The 18,630-nt window shown below is 46.2% G+C and overlaps 1 protein-coding gene across 2 annotated transcripts in view; it reads right to left on the bottom strand.

Moving 5' to 3' along the window:
- The window catches only part of LOC139548413 (glutamate receptor ionotropic, kainate 1), a 137,941-nt gene that overhangs the window by 32,025 nt on the left and 87,286 nt on the right, over positions 1-18,630 (bottom strand). The window contains exons 8-10 of one of the 2 annotated variants that reach the window (XM_071358096.1): positions 17,295-17,438; positions 1,199-1,306; positions 863-904 (exon numbers count right to left, since the gene is read on the bottom strand). In XM_071358096.1, coding sequence (XP_071214197.1) covers positions 863-904; positions 1,199-1,306; positions 17,295-17,438 — 294 coding nt within the window. The remainder of the gene's footprint in view (positions 1-862; positions 905-1,198; positions 1,307-17,294; positions 17,439-18,630) is intronic. The other variant, XM_071358098.1, reaches the window with a different exon arrangement.

Raw genomic sequence — 18,630 nt, 5'->3', positions numbered from 1 at the left:
ATCACTGTATTGTAACCATCACTGTCTTCTCAAAAAAACTTAGATCAGATGTCAAACGTTTTATACCATCGCTGTCTTCTCAATAAGAAGATCAAGATCTTACCCCCCACACTGAGATCAAACGTTAATCATTTCCCCAATCTATGTGTCTTAACATCAAAGTTGACAAGCTCCCAGTGTCAATGAGTCGGTTATCAAATACTGTACATAAGGACTTCAGATGTCAGATAAGGACTGTAGGAGTGAGTAGGACAACTCAGAGAAGTACTGTAGGAGTGTGTAGGATAACTCAGATAAGGACTGTAGGAGTGGGTAGGACAACTCAGATAACGACTGTAGGAGTGGGTAGGACAACTCAGATAACGACTGTAGGAGTGGGTAGGACAACTCAGATAAGGACTGTAGGAGTGGGTAGGACAACTCAGATAACGACTGTAGGAGTGGGTAGGACAACTCAGAGAATAAAACACTACGAAGGTCAAACATGGAGGTCAAGGAGTCGACCCCAGAGTCAACAACCGGGTCAGACCACAGGGTCAACAACCGGGTCAGACAACAGGGTCAGACCACAGGGTCAACAACAGGGTCAACAACAGGGTCAACAACAGGGTCAGACCACAGGGTCAACAACAGGGTCAACAACAGGGTCAACCACAGGGTCAAACAACAGGGTCAACCACAGGGTCAACCACAGCGTCAACCACAGGGTCAACAACAGGGTCAACCACAGGGTCAACAACAGGGTCAACCACAGGGTCAACAACAGGGTCAACCACAGGGTCAGACCACAGGGTCAACCACAGGGTCAGACCACAGGGTCAACAACAGGGTCAGACCAGAGCCAGTCAGCCGCTCTACAAACCTTTTTCCACACTTTATTGAGGTGGCTATTGCCCCCGATCGTCTTGTAAACAAGGGAAGAAAGAACACAGCATTTTAACAACATCTTCAGGAACCTGCAACTGGTGGACGTTTCTATTTGAATTACACACGTTGTGGTGGTCACCCTCCTCTTATAGATTTGGTGCTTTGGTCACATAAACTGTAGCTAACTATGTTGTGTGTGTGTATGCGTGTGCGCGTGTGCGCGTTCGTGTGTGCGTGTGCGTGTGCGTGTGTGTGTGCGTGTGTGTGTGTGTGCGTGCGTGTGCGTGTGTCTGTGTGTGTGTGTGTAATACATCGTGGTACTGCATCTCACCTTCTCCAAGCCGTCTTCCTTCAGACTGATGACGTCCAGGTCAAAGTCTTTCCTCAAACCGTCTGTCTTGTTTATAATGATCTGTCCTGTCAAACCGTTCCACGTTGCCTGGGAAGGACAGGCAGAAAGAAAGACAGGAAGACAGGAAGAGGCACTACAAATTAATCCCTGCATTTTATTTCTCCTTACAGAGGTACAGAACCACTCTGTTACAGAGGTACAGAACCACCCTGTTACAGAGGTACAGAACCACTCTGTTACAGAGGTACAGAACCACTCTGTTACAGAGGTACAGAACCACTCTGTTACAGAGGTACAGAACCACCCTGTTACAGAGGTACAGAACCACTCTGTTACAGAGGTACAGAACCACTCTGTTACAGAGGTACAGAACCACCCTGTTACAGAGGTACAGAACCACTCTGTTACAGAGGTACAGAACCACTCTGTTACAGAGGTACAGAACCACTCTGTTACAGAGGTACAGAACCACTCTGTTACAGAGGTACAGAACCACTCTGTTACAGAGGTACAGAACCACTCTGTTACAGAGGTACAGAACCACTCTGTTACAGAGGTACAGAACCACTCTGTTACAGAGGTACAGAACCACTCTGTTACAGAGGTACAGAACCACCCTGTTACAGAGGTACAGAACCACTCTGTTACAGAGGTACAGAACCACCCTGTTACAGAGGTACAGAACCACTCTGTTACAGAGGTACAGAACCACTCTGTTACAGAGGTACAGAACCACTCTGTTACAGAGGTACAGAACCACTCTGTTACAGAGGTACAGAACCACTCTGTTACAGAGGTACAGAACCACCCTGTTACAGAGGTACAGAACCACTCTGTTACAGAGGTACAGAACCACTCTGTTACAGAGGTACAGAACCACTCTGTTACAGAGGTACAGAACCACTCTGTTACAGAGGTACAGAACCACTCTAAGCACTGTTGCCTGGGATTATGGGAAGGCTGTCAAAAAGTAGGATTTTTTTTTTAAAGTACGTGTATAACAATACATTGTTGAAATTCTTTACATTCATCCTGACTGAATACATGTGGGGATGTCTGTATTGGTCACAATTAGAACAAGTAGACATTATTTATGTTGAGCCTGCCAATTCTTCTGGGGATGTCTGTATTGGGGCGGCAGGTAGCCTAGTGGTTAGAGCGTTGGGCCAGTAACCGAAAGGTTGCTAGATCGAATCCCCAAGCTGACAAGGTAAAAATCTGTCTTTCTGCCCCTGAACAAGGCAGTTAACCCACTGTTCCTAGACCGTCATTGTAAATAAGAATTTGTTCTGAACTGACTTGCCTAGTTTAAATAAAGGTAAAATAAATTGGGCACAATTGCCATTGTAAGTCATTGATGAGTCACTGCAGTCACTTTACAGTCAGTGCAAACTGTGTACTAATCGTACTAATCGTAATACGTAATACTCTTTGGTCAACACGAATGCAGTAAGTAAGAAATAACAGTGTACTAGGCTCCTCCTACTGAGAACGTCTTACCAATTGCATTGATTCCCACCATTGGTTCATTTTGGTACAGCGCGTCCCCCTCAGCTGATTATCAGCTGTTGTCAAAACACGTGGCTTTCGGAAATACGATTCTCTTCCTCAATAGTGTGCTATGGTTGGAACCCTGGTCGGTCACGAATACATCTTCACTAATAACAGTCGTTTTAGTGTTATTGATGTAAGGACTAGGATTCAACCTGATCGCGCCTGTCCACAATGCATCATTTAAAAGTCATTTCTGATTGAGCCGACATCTGACGCGTTTACCGTGAGTGCAATCCACCCCAGAGCAGGGCAATCCACCCCAGATTTAAAGGCAATGTTCCAGCGTTTGTGGAGATATGGCTTATCAGGGTTAGGGTATCTCCACAGGGTAGGGCTCTGTAGGGTATACCAGGGTAGGGTAGGGTTCTGTATGGTATACCAGGGTAGGGTAGGGTTCTGTATGGTATACCAGGGTAGGGTAGGGTTCTGTATGGTATACCAGGGTAGGGTAGGGTTCTGTATGGTATACCAGGGTAGGGTAGGGTTCTGTATGGTATACCAGGGTAGGGTAGGGTTCTGTATGGTATACCAGGGTAGGGTAGGGTTCTGTATGGTATACCAGGGTAGGGTAGGGTTCTGTATGGTATACCAGGGTAGGGTAGGGTTCTGTATGGTATACCAGGGTAGGGTAGGGTTCTGTATGGTATACCAGGGTATCTCCACAGGGTAGGGTTCTGTACGGTATAACAAGGTATCTCCACAGGGTAGGGTTCTGTAGGGTATACCAGGGTTAGTGTATCTCCACAGAGTAGGGTTCTGTAGGGTATACCAGGGTAGGGTAGGGTTCTGTAGGGTATACCAGGGTAGGGTAGGGTTCTGTAGGGTATACCAGGGTATCTCCACAGGGTAGGGTTGGGTTCTGTAGGGTATACCAGGGTTAGGGTATCTCCACAGGGTAGGGTTCTGTAGGGTATACCATGGTTAGGGTATCTCCACAGGGTAGGGTTCTGTAGGGTATACCAGGGTAGGGTAGGGTTCTGTAGGGTATACCAGGGTGGGGTAGGGTTCTGTATGGTATACCAGGGTATCTCCACAGGGTAGGGTTCTGTACGGTATAACAAGGTATCTCCACAGGGTAGGGTTCTGTATGGTAAATCAGGGTTAGGGTATCTCCACAGGGTAGGGTTCTGTATGGTATACCAGGGTATCTCCACAGGGTAGGGTTCTGTATGGTATACCAGGGTAGGGTAGGGTTCTGTATGGTATACCAGGGTATCTCCACGGGGTAGGGTTCTGTATGGTATACCAGGGTAGGGTAGGGTTCTGTATGGTATACCAGGGTATCTCCACAGGGTAGGGTTCTGTAGGGTATACCGGGGTTAGTGTATCTCCACAGGGTAGGGTTCTGTATGGTATACCAGGGTATCTCCACAGGGTAGGGTTCTGTAGGGTATACCAGGGTATCTCCACAGGGTAGGGTTCTGTAGGGTATACCAGGGTATCTCCACAGGGTAGGGTTCTGTATGGTATACCAGGGTAGGGTGGGGTTCTGCAGGGTATACCTGGGTTAGAGTATTATTGCCCTTCATTCGTCTCTTACAAACACTCTGCTGTGTCCTGTTGTCCTCGGGAACATCTCTCTGAGATGAGTCCATCTGTGGACAGATTGACCTGTGATCTTTCTCATTAAGCCGCCTTTGTAAATCCAAACCAATCAAACGCCTATCTCCAAGACTCACCACCACCATATGTTACCAATGTCGTTACACAATGAATGAGTCCCAAATGGCACCCTATGCCCTTTATAGTGCACTAGCATAGGGTCCCTCTGTAGGGCCTCTGGTCAAAATAAGTGCCCTATAAAGGGTAATAGGATGTAATTTGAGACACAAGCCCATGTGTTTTCTCTGTCATTACTCTACTGTACATTACAGGGCACTAAGGACACAAAGCATCCTGGATCCCCCTGGATGAAGCTAGATCTTCCCTGATTACAACCAGACAGATACCATGGGGGGGGGGGGGGGTTAGGGTTGGGTGGGGGGGGTTAAGTTAAGCAGGGATTGCATTGTATCCAATGTCCTGTCTGAAGATCTATTAAACACAACTTCCGGACCACACAGTACACACGTTCACCTTGTCTCCGTGCTGCTGTGCTGTTTGTTGCTACCTGACAAACTTTTAACAACCGTTTAAATCAAAACTCTGTATTTAATAACACATTTACTAACTTCTTAGTTTTGTCGTCGCTCTACTTTTTTCATTCAACTTTTGCACCCCAGACGCTTTATCTGGACATGGTTCTACAGGACCTTCACCGGCTGAAGCTAAGTAGTACCATTACCACTATGCCATCTAATAGCAGTCGCTGTACTCATAATATACAGGAGAACGATCGCCTTACGGCGAGGATAGCTGTGCAGCAAGCCCAGCTTCAGACGCAATCGTCAGGCAAGGGTAATCGTTAGGCAAGGGTAATTTCAGTGTAGGAAAGGATGAAACAGCATCTGTGCCACCAGTAAGTACAGATATTAGTATAAATCCCCTCGCACAGTCCCCGCAGCCGGACAACTCTCTCATGGCTTCTGGAGGGAAATGCTGTAGGAATGCTCGACCGGTTTTGCTCATTCAGCCGACAGAAACTTTTAACAGGTTCTCCCCATTTAGCATCGAGTCGGAGTGAGAGACTTCTCTAGGCTCTCCTCCACCCGTTACGGGGTCTGAGCTACCGAAGCCTCCCACCATAAGCTCTGACAAAGTGAAAACCCTAATCATTGGCGACTCCATTACCCGCAATATTAGAATCATCCAGAGATCATACACTGTTTACCAGGGGGCAGGGCTACCGACGTTAAGGCTAATCTGAAGACGGTGCTGGCTAAGGCTAAAACTGGTGAGTGTAGAGAGTATAGGGATATTATTATCCACGTCGGCACCAACGATGTTGGGATGAAACAGTCAGAGGTCACCAAGAGCAACAGAGATTCAGCATGTAAATTAGCTAGAATGATGTGTCGGCATCTTGTAATTATCACTGGCCCACTCTCAGTTAGGGAGAGTGATTTTTTTATTTTTTTATTTAACCTTTATTAACCAGAAAATGCCCATTGAGACCCAGAGTCTCTTTTTCAAGGGAGACCTGGCCAAGAAGGCAGCAACAATCAATACATTACAGAATTAAAACGTAGAACAATACAACATGATCCAGCCTAAAGCATTTACACTCCTCTGTAACAGAGTCTCCCATCAATATTTTACATTAGTTCAGGGTCACTAACATATCTAGATGAAGCATGGATTGTAGACTATTCCATGCCTCTGGTGCACAAGAAGAGAAGACAGTCTTGCCTAATACTGTGAATGTCCTGGGGACTTTACGTAGCAACCACCTAGCAGACTGGGTATGGTAACTGGTGGTGGTGAAGGAGACCAGACTACAGAGGTAAAGAGGGAGTTTACCTGCTGGTGGTGAAGGAGACCAGACTACAGAGGTAAAGAGGGAGTTTACCTGCTGGCGGTGAAGGAGACCAGACTACAGAGGTAAAGAGGGAGTTTACCTGCTGGTGGTGAAGGAGACCAGACTACAGAGGTAAAGAGGGAGTTTACCTGCTGGTGGTGAAGGAGACCAGACTACAGAGGTAAAGAGGGAGTTTACCTGCTGGTGGTGAAGGAGACCAGACTACAGAGGTAAAGAGGGAGTTTACCTGCTGGTGGTGAAGGAGACCAGACTACAGAGGTAAAGAGGGAGTTTACCTGCTGGTGGTGAAGGAGACCAGACTACAGAGGTAAAGAGGGAGTTTACCCAAAAGGGCTTTGTAGATGAACACATACAAATGTATCTTTCTGCTCATATAAAGTGAGGTCCAACCTTCCGTTTGGTACAATCTGCAATGGTGGGGGAGTGACCTGGCATTTGTAACAAAGCACAAGGATGCATGATAACCAGAGTCCAGTCTCTGTAAGACAGAGGAGGCTGCATGATAAACAGAGTCCAGTCTCTGTAAGACGGAGGAGGCTGCATGATAAACAGAGTCCAGTCTCTGTAAGACAGAGGAGGCTGCATGATAAACAGGGTCCAGTCTCTGTAAGACAGAGGAGGCTGCATGATAAACAGAGTCCAGTCTCTGTAAGACAGAGGAGGCTGCATGATAAACAGAGTCCAGTCTCTGTAAGACAGAGGAGGCTGCATGATAAACAGAGTCCAGTCTCTGTAAGACAGAGGAGGCTGCATGATAAACAGAGTCCAGTCTCTGTAAGACAGAGGAGGCTGTATGATAAACAGAGTCCAGTCTCTGTAAGACAGAGGAGGCTGCATGATAAACAGAGTCCAGTCTCTGTAAGACAGAGGAGGCTGCATGATAAACAGAGTCCAGTCTCTGTAAGACAGAGGAGGCTACATGATAAACAGAGTCCAGTCTCTGTAAGACAGAGGAGGCTGCATGATAAACAGAGTCCAGTCTCTGTAAGACAGAGGAGGCTGCATGATAAACAGAGTCCAGTCTCTGTAAGACAGAGGAGGCTGTATGATAAACAGAGTCCAGTCTCTGTAAGACAGAGGAGGCTGCATGATAAACAGAGTCCAGTCTCTGTAAGACAGAGGAGGCTGCATGATAAACAGAGTCCAGTCTCTGTAAGACAGAGGAGGCTACATGATAAACAGAGTCCAGTCTCTGTAAGACAGAGGAGGCTGCATGCATATACAACAAGTCACCATAATCAATTACAGAGAGAAAAGTGGCCTGAACAAGCTTATTTCTAGCCATAAGCAGGAAGACTTATTACGAAAATAAAAACACAATTTCAATTGAAGCTTTGTCACAAGATTATCCACATGAACTTTAAAGGACAACTTGTCATCCAACCAAATACCTGGGTATTTGTAGGACGACACTTTTCCAATGGATAAGCCACCAGATGTGACAATGCTAACGTTCACTGGCAGAGTTCTAGCTCTGGTAAAGGTCATGCATTTAGTTGTTTCTACATTCAAGACCAGTTTGAGACCATAAAGGGAGGCCTGCAGTGACTGAAAAGCAGTCTGGAGCTCTTCAACAGCCTGAACCAGAGAAGGAGCACATGAATATATGACTGGATCATCTGCATATAGATGTAACTTTGCTGGTTGCATCCCATTCTCCAAATCATTAATAAACATTGAGAACAACACTGGAGCTATAATGGAACCCTGGGGGACACCTCTATTCATCTCTAGACAGCTAGACTTGTGATTGTCACTATATACACATTGTGTTCTGTCAGAAAGATTAGATCCTAAACCAATTTACTGCCCCTTCACTGAGACCAATGTTTCTGAGTCTAGCTAGCAACAATTCATGGTCAACTGAATCAAAGGCCTTTGATACATTCACAAACAGAGCAGCACAATGTTGCTTTTTCATCAGGTGCATTAATGATGTCTTTTGCCACTGCCATAGCTGCAGTTGTGGTGCTGTGCCCCGATCTAAAGCCAGACTGAACCCCGCTCAGTATGTTATTTTCAATTAAGACGTTTTTTAACTGGGAGTTCACTAGGGATTCATAGACTTTGGCCAGGATAGGGAGTTCACTAGCGGTTCATAGACTTTGGCCAGGATAGGGAGTTCACTAGGGGTTCATAGACTTTGGCCAGGATAGGGAGTTCACTGGGGATTCATAGACTTTGGCCAGGATAGGGAGTTCACTAGGGATTCATAGACTTTGGCCAGGATAGGGAGTTCACTGGGGATTCATAGACTTTGGCCAGGATAGGGAGTTCACTGGGGATTCATAGACTTTGGCCAGGATAGGGAGTTTAGAGATAGGACCATAGTTATTAGCACCTGAGGGATCTCCACCCTTTAGCAGTGGGAGGACATACGCTGATTTCTAAATGCTGGGTATGGATTTGGTCAAGGGACTCAAGTTGAAAATGTGAACCAGAGGTTCAGTATTAATACCAGCTGCTAGAGGTAGGGGGTCCAGGTTGTCTGGACCTGCAGACTTTTTACTGTCTACAGCCTTTAGTGCTTTATAGACTTCAGTATGAGAAACAGGCTCAAAGTTAAAATGGTTCATATGAGGGCCTATATCATAGTTGACTGCAACAGAACTAACATTAGAGGCCTGGGCACCACCATTATAAAAAACTGAACCAGCAGATATGAAGTGCTTGTTAAAAACCCCTACAATATGGGCTTTATCTTTCACTTCATTAGAATCCATCATTAAATGGTCAGGAAATGGTCAGGATACATTAGAACCTGACACTGATTTGATTAGCTTCTAGAACTTGGTAGGGTTGTTTAGGTTCTCTGTGACTGCATTTAAATAGTCATCTGATTTGATTAGCTTCCAGAACTTGGTAGGGTTGTTTAGGTTCTCTGTGACTGCATTTAAATAGTCATCTGATCTGATTATCTTCCAGAACTTGGTAGGGTTGTTTAGGTTCTCTGTGACTGCATTTAAATAGTCATCTGATTTGATTATCTTCCAGAACTTGGTAGGGTCGTTTTAGGTTCTCTGTGACTGCATTTAAATAGTCATCTGATTTGATTAGCTTCTAGAACTTGGTAGGGTTGTTTAGATTCTCTGTGACTGCATTTAAATAGTCATCTGATTTGATTAGCTTCTAGAACTCGGTAAGGTTGTTTAGGTTCTGTGACTGCATTTAAATAGTCATCTGATTTGGACTTCCTGATCAATCCTGTGCATTTGTTTCTTAGCGCTCTGAAGGAGGCCCAGTCAACAGGAACATTTGTATGTCTCGCTTGAGCCCCAAGAGATATTTCTCTTTCTAATTAATTCTGCCAAGTTATCTGAAAACCAGGGATTGTTCCTTCCACTGATTCTAGATTTCTTCACAGGGGCTTATCACAAATGAACACAATTTCTTGTAAAAATAGTCCCAGGCAGTGTCAACATCGGGAATCAAACTTACTCTGTCAATACTATGGTACAGACCATGTAAGAATACTTGCTCATCAAACTGTCTAAAATGTCTTTTAAAAATGTAACGGGGTTTGGTTTTGGTCATGTGTGTATTTCTAACACAAGCTTTTGCACAGTGATCCCTGACATCATTACAGAATATCCCAGTCCATGTGTATTTGTGAGGGGTATTCGTTAGAATAATGTCCAATAGCGTTGATTTGTTAGGTGCTCTGGGATTCGGTCTTGTAGGCACATTCATTAATTGAGCGAGATTCAGAGAGTCACACAGTTCTTTAAAAGAGTCTGATACAGATGTAAGAATGTTCTAGTTCAAATCTCCTAAGATAATGAATTCAGAGTCATTTAGCTGGTGCAGGACATCAGAAAGAGAGGTAAGTGCATCTCCCGAAGCCGAGGGCGGTCTGTAGCAGCCGAGGGCGATCTGTAGCAGCCGAGGGCGGTCTGTAGCAGCCGAGGGCGGTCTGTAGCAGCCGAGGGCGGTCTGTAGCAGCCGAGGGAGGTCTGTAGCAGCCGAGGGCGGTCTGTAGCAGCCGAGGGCGGTCTGTAGCAGCCGAGGGCGGTCTGTAGCAGCCGAGGACGGTCTGTAGCAGCCGAGGGCGGTCTGTAGCAGCCGAGGGCGGTCTGTAGCAGCCGAGGGCGGTCTGTAGCAGCCGAGGGCGGTCTGTAGCAGCCGAGGGAGGTCTGTAGCAGCCGAGGGCTGCCTGTAGCAGCCGAGGGCGGTCTGTAGCAGCCGAGGGCGGTCTGTAGCAGCCGAGGGCGGTCTGTAGTAGCCGAGAGAGGTCTGTAGCAGCCGAGGGCAGTCTGTAGTAGCCGAGAGAGGTCTGTAGCAGCCGAGGGCGGTCTGTAGCAGCCGAGGGCGGTCTGTAGCAGCCGAGGGCGGTCTGTAGCAGCCGAGGGCGGTCTGTAGCAGCCGAGGGCTGCCTGTAGCAGCCGAGGGCGGTCTGTAGCAGCCGAGGGCGGTCTGTAGCAGCCAACTACAGTGATGTGGGAGTCCTTATATATGTTCAATTTAAACACAAGCAATTCAAAAAAGAATTTCAGAGGTGAATTTCAGAGGTGTTAAACTCGGATTTCACATCAATTGCAACCCCATCCTCCATTACTCATTCGATCAGCTCTAAAAACTGTGTACCCATCAATAGAAATCCAGTTATTTAATACAGATTTCTTTAGCCAAGTTTATGATAAAACCATCACGTCTGCATTTGTCTTTTTGGCCCATATTTTAATCATGTCTATTTTTGGAAATAGACTTCTGACATTAACATGTAAGAGGGAGACTGAGATCTAAAAAATAATAGTTGATATATACAGAATCCACCTTCACATACAAGTATTTTCTTCTGTAAACAGGATCAGGGTCATTAAAACATTACTCTTAAAACTCTGATTTCAAGGATCACACATACAAACGGACAGACTGATTGGCTACCAGCTCTACAGCAGAGTCTCATAACTCAATCGCTGGTTGGAAACTGTTTTCTGCCCCTCCCATAAGATAGAATTTGTAGATAATTGGCCCTCTTTCTGGGACTCACCCACAAACAGGACCAAGCCTGGCCTGCTGAGGAGTGACGGACTCCATCCTAGCTGGAGGGGTGCTCTCATCTTATCTATCAACATAGAGCCCTGTCTAACTCCACAATGTGATAGGGTGCAGGTCAGGCTGTTTGCCAGCCTGCCAGCTTAGTGGAGTCTGCCACTAGCACAGTCAGTGTAGTCAGCTCAGCTATCCCCATTGAGACAGTGTCTGTGGCTCGACATAGGTTGGGAAAATCTAAACATGGCGGTGTTCGCCTGAGCAATCTCACTGGAATAAAGACCTCCTCCATTCCTGTAATTTTTTAAAGAGACTGTGATAATACCTTACAACTCAAAATAGGACTACTTAATGTTAGATCCCTCACTTCCAAGGCAGTCATAGTCAATAAACGAATCATGGATCATAACCTTGAAGTTATTGGCCTGACTAAAGCATGGCTAAAGCCTAAAGAATTTACTGAGTTATATGAGCCCTTTCCAATGAGACACTCAAGTGTTTTTTTTATCCTGTATCTCTTGACACATTCATGGCCTCTAAACCTTCCAGCTGCCTACTGGACCCTATTCCAACTAAACTACTGAAAGAGCTACTTCCTGTGCTTGGCCCTCCTATGTTGAACATAATAAACGTCTCCCTGTCCTCCGGATCTGTACCAAAATAACTAAAAGTGGCAGTAATAAAGCCTCGTCTGAAAAAAACAAACCTTGACCCAGATAAAAAAAATTTAACTATCGTCCTATATCGAATCTTCCATTCCTCTACAAACATTTTAGAAAAAGCTGTTGCGCAGCAACTCACTGCCTTCCTGAAGACAAACAATACATACAAAATGCTTCAGTCTGGTTTTAGAGAGAGAGAGAGAGAGACAGAGACCCCCATAGCACTGAGACTGCACTTGTGAAGGTGGTAAATTACCTTGGCGTCAAACCGAGGCTCTGCATCTGTCCTCGTGCTCCTAGACCTTAATGCCTTTGACACCATCGATCACCACATTATTTTGGAGACATTAGAAACCCTAATTGGTCTACACAGACAACTTCTTGACTAGTTTAGATCTTATCTGTCGGAAAGATATCAGTTCGTCTCTGTGGATGATTTGTCCTCGGACAAATCAATTTTAAGTTTTGGTGTTCTTCAAGGTTCCGTTTTAGGACCACTATTGTTTTTATTATATATTCTACCACTTGGTGATGTCATTCGGAAACACAATGTCAACTTCCACTGCTATGCGGACGACACACAGCTGTACATTTCGATGAAACACTGTGAAGCCCCAAAATTGCCCTCCCTGGAAGCCTGTGTTTCAGACATAAGGAAGTGGATGGTGGCAAACATTTGACTCTTAATCTCGGACAAAACAGATATGTTAGTTCTAGGTCCCAAGAAACAAAGAGATCTGCTGTTTGATCTGACACTTAATCTTGATGGCTGTACAGTCGTCTCAAATAAAACTATGAAGGACCTCGCCGTTACTCTGGACCCTGATCTCTCTTTTGACGAACCTATCAAGAATACTTCAAGGGCAGCTTTTTTACATCTTTGTAACATTGCAAAAAATCAGAAACTTTTTTGTCCAAAAATGATGCAGAAAAACTTCTAGATTAGACTGCAATGCTCTACCTCTTCGGCTACCCACTCTGGCCATGTATTTAGTGCTGTCTCTACCTGGCTGGTTCCCCTCTCCACTGGGAATCTCTGCCTCTGACCATATTACGGGGGTTGAGACACTGGCTTGCAAGTGCTCCTCCATGCCGTCCCTAGGAGTGGTACATCACGTCGTGCCAGGATCGCTATTCGCTATTTTTGGGTTGAGTCACTGAGGTGATCTTCCTGTCCAGTTTTGCGCCCACTCGGGCTCGTGCGGTGGAGGAGATCTTCGTGGGCTATACATAGCCTTGTTTCAGAGTAGTACGTTGGTGGTCTGTTGATATCCCTCTAGTGGTGTGGGGTCTGTGCTTTGGCAAAGTGGGTGAGGTTAGTATATCCTACCTGGTTGGCCCTGACCGGTTAGCAGTGTCAGGGGGTATCGTCGGACGGGACCCCCGCTCTTGGTTTCTTCCTAGGTTTCTGCCTTTATAGAGATTTTTTCATAGCCACCGTTCTTCTACATCTTCTTTGCTTGCTGTTTGGGGTTTTAGGCTGGGTTTCTGTATAAGCATTTTGTGACATTCTCCTGACAGAGCTGGTGTAACTGAGTCAGGTTTGTAGGCCTCCTTGCTTGCACACACTTTTTCAGTTCTGCCCACAAATGTTCTATAGGATTGAGGTCAGGGCTTTGTGATGGCCACTCCAATACCTTGACTTTGTTGTCCTTAAGCTATTTTGCCACAACTTTGGAAGTATGCTTGGGTTCATTGTCAATTTGGAAGACCCATTTGCAACCAAGCTTTAACTTTCTGACTGATGTCTTGAGATGTTGCTTCAATATATCCACAAAATGTTCCTCCCTCATGATGCAATCTAGTTCGTGAAGTGCAACAGTCCTGCAGCAAAGCACCCCCACAACATGATGCTGCCACCCCCGTGCTTCACGGTTGGGATGGTGTTCTTTGGCTTGCAAACCTCCCCCTTGTCCTCCAAACATTACAATGGTCATTATGGCCAAACAGTTCTATTTTTGTTTCATCAGACCAGAGGACATTTCCCTAAAAAGTACAATCTTTGTCCCCATATGCAGTTGCAAACCGTAGTTAGGCATTTTTATGGCGTTTTTGGAGCAGTGGCTTCTTCCTTGCTGAGCGGCCTTTCAGGTTATGTCAATATAGGACTCGTTTTACTGTGGATATAGATACTTTTGTACCTGTTTCTTCCAGCATCTTCACAAGGTCCTTTGCTGTTGTTCTGGAATTGATTTGTACTTTTCGCACCAAAGTACGTTAATCTCTAGGAGACATAATGTGTCTCCTTCCTGAGGGGTATGACGGCTGTGTGGTCCCATGGTGTTTATACTTGCATACTATTGTTTGTACAGATGAATGTGGTACCTTCAGGCATTTGGAAATTGCTCCCAAGGATGAACCAGACGTGTGGAGGTGTACAATTTTTGGGGGCTGATTTCTTTTGATTTTCCCATGATGTCAAGCAAAGAGGCACTGAGTTTGAAGGTAGGTCTTGAAATACATCCACAGGTACACCTCCAATTGACTCAAATGATGTCATTTAGCCTATCAGAAGCTTCTAAAGCCATTACATAATTTTCTGGAATTTTCCAAGCTGTTTAAAGGCACAATCAACGTAGTGTATGTAAACTTCTGACCCACTGGAATTGTGATACAGTGAATTATAAGTGAAATAATCTGTCTGTAAACAATTGTTGGAAAGAATGACGTGTGTCATGCACAAAGTAGATGTCCTAACCGACTTGCCAAAACTATAGTTTGTTAACAAGACATTTGTGTAGTGGTTGAAAAACGAGTTTTAATGACTCCAACCTAAGAGTATGTAAACTTCCGACATCGAACTGTATACGTAGTCAGATAAACATTTTAATAGGCTAGTTGCTTAGTCTTATTACAGGCTGCATTTGAGGTATATACAGTATAATAGATGTAATGGAAATGTTATGTTTGTGAGCATCAGATCGTACACAGATCATATGTAAGCATAATGCTAATTTTCAAATTATCAACTTGTTTGGGTTCATTATAGCATTATCGAATTCTCACTATCGCTGCATAAGCAATTTGGCAGAACGCCCAGAACATTGCTCTGGGAACCAAAATTAGTATCTAAGTTTCAAGGTCTCAGCTTTGAGAAAAGAATCCTCATGAGCTATCGGTCAGTCACATGCAGAAACGTTAATAATGAATAATGTAAGCCTATATAACTTGTCTGTGTAGCTGTACATAAGAGAATTGAAGGGACCGCCCGGGGGAGCTGATGGGACCGCCCGGGGGAGCTGAAGGGACCGCCCGGGGGAGCTGAAGGGACCGCCCGGGGGAGCTGAAGGGACCGCCCGGGGGAACTGAAGGGACCGCCCGGGGGAGCTGAAGGGACCGCCCGGGGGAGCTTCTGACCGACTGGTACTGAGTGTGCAGTGTTTGTTGTAACCCCTCCAGTTAACTGATAGTAAAGATTCATTTAATACTGACTTCAGGTTTCGCTGGTGTTGAATTTCCACCACATAAACATTTTTACCAATATTACCGCACACCTCCATGTAGTGTACTGCTGACAGGTAACACCTCTTCAGTCATTGTCAAACACAAGCAAGGCATGATTTCCTCCATTGTGAAAAACAATTAAGAACTTAATGACACACACACTCCACACCTTGGTAGGATCTGGTCTTAACTCCATTCTCTATAGACCACCAGTGATTAAATAAGACGAAGGCAGTGAGATGTGAAAGAATGGATGAAGGAGTGTGAAAAGAGGGAAAGAGGCATGAAGGGAGGTGAGAACAAATAGATTGAAGGATCAAGTGAGCAGGGAAAATAATTGATTGGATTTATATAGCACTTTTCTACCAACTGAGGGCACTTTTACATAGTAGGGGGAAACTCACCTCATCCGCCACCAATGTCCGACCATTTTGTGCCAGAACGCTCACCACTCATCAGCTATCAGGTGGAGAGTGATATATGCCAATCAGGAGGATGCGTAGGTGGCCATGGTGGAATGGGGCCAGGTTGGGAATTTAGCCACGACACCAGGGGTTAACACACCTACTCTTACGAAAAGTGCCATGGCATTTTTTTTTATGACCACAGAGAGTCAGGATACCAGTTTAATATCCCATCCGAAAGATGGCACCCTAAGCAGGGCAATGTCCCCAATCACTGCCCTGGGATCGCCTTAGACCAGAGACCGACCAGGACCAACCCCCCCCCCCCCCCCCCCCCCCTAAGCCAGCAGTGGGGTGCAGGGTGGCATGCTGCTGACATGAGGACAGAGGGAACGATCAAGTGAGGCGGGAAAGAGAAGGGAGTGAGGGATGAGGGGAGGTGGGTAAGAGAAGGGAGTGAGGGATGAGGGGAGGGGGGTAAGAAAAGGGAGTGAGGGATGAGGGGAGGTGGGTAAGAAAAGGGAGTGAGGGATGAGGGGAGGTGGGTAAGAGAAGGGAGTGAGGGATGAGGGCAGGTGGGTAAGAGGAGGTAGTGAGGGATGAGGGGAGGTGGGGAAGAGAAGGGAGTGAGGGATGAGGGGAGGTGGGTAAGAGAAGGGAGTGAGGGATGAGGGGAGGTGGGTAAGAGAAGGGAGTGAGGGATGAGGGGAGGTGGGTAAGAGAAGGGAGTGAGGGATGGGAGAGAGGGGGAGGGGTGGGGTGAGAGGGGGAGAGAGGGAGTGAGGGATGAGGGGAGGTGGGTAGGAGGCGGGAGTGAGGGATGAGAGGTGGGTAAGAGGAGGGATGAGGGGAGGTGAGTAGGAGGCGGGAGTGAGGGATGAGGGGAGGTGAGTAGGAGGCGGGAGTGCAGGATGAGGGGAGGTGGGTAAGAGGAGGTAGTGAGGGATGAGGAGAGATGGGTAGGAGGAGGGAGTGAGGGATAGGGGAGGTGGGAAAGAGGAGGGAGTGAGGGATGAGGGGAGGGAGTGAGGGAGGGATAGGGGAGGTGGTAAGAGGAGGGAGTGAGGGATGAGAGGTGGGTAAGAGGAGGGAGTGAGGGATGAGGGGAGGTGGGAAAGAGGAGGGAGTGAGGGATGAGGGGAGGTGGGAAAGAGGATGGAGTGAGGGATAGGGGAGGTGGGAAAGAGGAGGGAGTGAGGGATGAGGGGAGGGAGTGAGGGAGAGATAGGGGAGGTGGTAAGAGGAGGGAGTGAGGGATGAGTGAGGGAGGGATAGGGGAGGTGGTAAGAGGAGGGAGTGAGGGATGAGAGGTGGGTAAGAGGAGGGAGTGAGGGATGAGGGGAGGTGGGAAAGAGGAGGGAGTGAGGGATGAGGGGAGGTGGGAAAGAGGAGGGAGTGAGGGATAGGGGAGATGGGAAAGAGGAGGGAGTGAGGGATGAGGGGAGGGAGTGAGGGAGGGATAGGGGAGGTGGTAAGAGGAGGGAGTGAGGGATGAGAGAAGGTGGGAAAGAGGAGGGAGTGAGGGATGAGGGGAGGTGTGAAAGAGGAGGGAGTGAGGGATAGAGGGAATACTCCTTTATAAAGTGGCTTGCCTCACTCACCTCTTTGAACATGTTCATGAATCGTGCTCCGAAGCGCCAGGGTTTGTGTCTGTGGCACTGCAGTGAGCTGACAGTGATCTGAGTGGAGAGCTGGGAGGCTGCTGCCACCATGTACACAGCATCATACATCAACGCTGCCTCAGTCTGGAAGAGATGTGTTAAAAAAAAAAGTTGGCTTTAATTGATCTCAATAGTGTACGGCAGGGGTAGGCAACCCTGGTCCTGGAGGACCACAGGCACTTCATGTTTTTGATTTACAGAGCCTTCAGAAAGTATTCATACCCCTTGACATATTCCACATTTTGTTGTGCTACAGCCTAAATTCAACATGGACAAAATATATTGTTTTCTCACCCATCTACATACAATACCCCAGAATGACAAAGTGAAAATATGTTTTTAGAATTGATTTCAAATCGATTGAAAATGAAATACAGAAATATCTAATTTACATAAGTGTTCACATCAATACATGTTAGAATAACCTTTGGAAGCGATTACAGCTGTGAGTCTTTCTGGGTAAGTCTCTAAGAGCTTTGCACATCTGGATTGTACAACATTTGCCCATTATTCTTAGAAAAATTATTCAAGCTCTGTCAAGTTTTTTGTTAATCATTACTAGACAGCCACGTTCAAGTCTTACCATAGACTATAAAGTAGATTTAATTAAGTCAAAGCTGTAACTAGGCCACGCAGGAACATTCAATGTCGTCTTGGTAAGCAACTCCAGTGTATATTTGGCCTTGTGTTTAAGGTTATTGTCCTGCTGAAAGGTGAATTAATCTCCCAGTGTCTGTTGGAAAGCAGCCTGAACCAGGTTTTCCTCTAGGATTTAGCCTGTCCTCAGCTCCATTCTGTTTCTTTTTTATCCTGAAAACTCCCCAGTCCTTAACGATTACAAGCATACCCACAACATGATGCAGCGAGCGTTGCAAAATACATTTTGAAATCTATGTTATTCAATTATTGCACCCACACTGCTCGTGCGCACCAACGAGCGTCTGCGTTGCCAAGGGCTAGGAGGGTTCTATTTCTGACGCAGATCGCTGCAAGTCCTGCCTCTCTCTCCCATCTCCTCATTGGTTTATAGAAGCAGGTACCCACATGCCATCTCCTCATTGGTTATACCCACGTGGGTGACTGAAAGACGAACGAGGTCAGTGGCTGTAATGCACATAATTATTTTAAAGTTGCCAATCGCAATATAAAGTCAAGAGAAGAAAAAGCCCGGAAGGAAGAGAGATGACGAGAAACGATTCGGTTGACCGTTTTATGTGTGGATTAATTGGCGGCGTGTTTATTCCATGTGTAACTCTGTATTGTTGTTTGTGTCGCA

Source organism: Salvelinus alpinus, chromosome 21, assembly GCF_045679555.1.
Source record: "Salvelinus alpinus chromosome 21, SLU_Salpinus.1, whole genome shotgun sequence".
In the NCBI taxonomy this organism is placed as follows: domain Eukaryota; kingdom Metazoa; phylum Chordata; class Actinopteri; order Salmoniformes; family Salmonidae; genus Salvelinus; species Salvelinus alpinus.
Note: the sequence above shows the minus strand (reverse complement) of the source record. Positions and strands in the feature narration are given on the sequence as shown.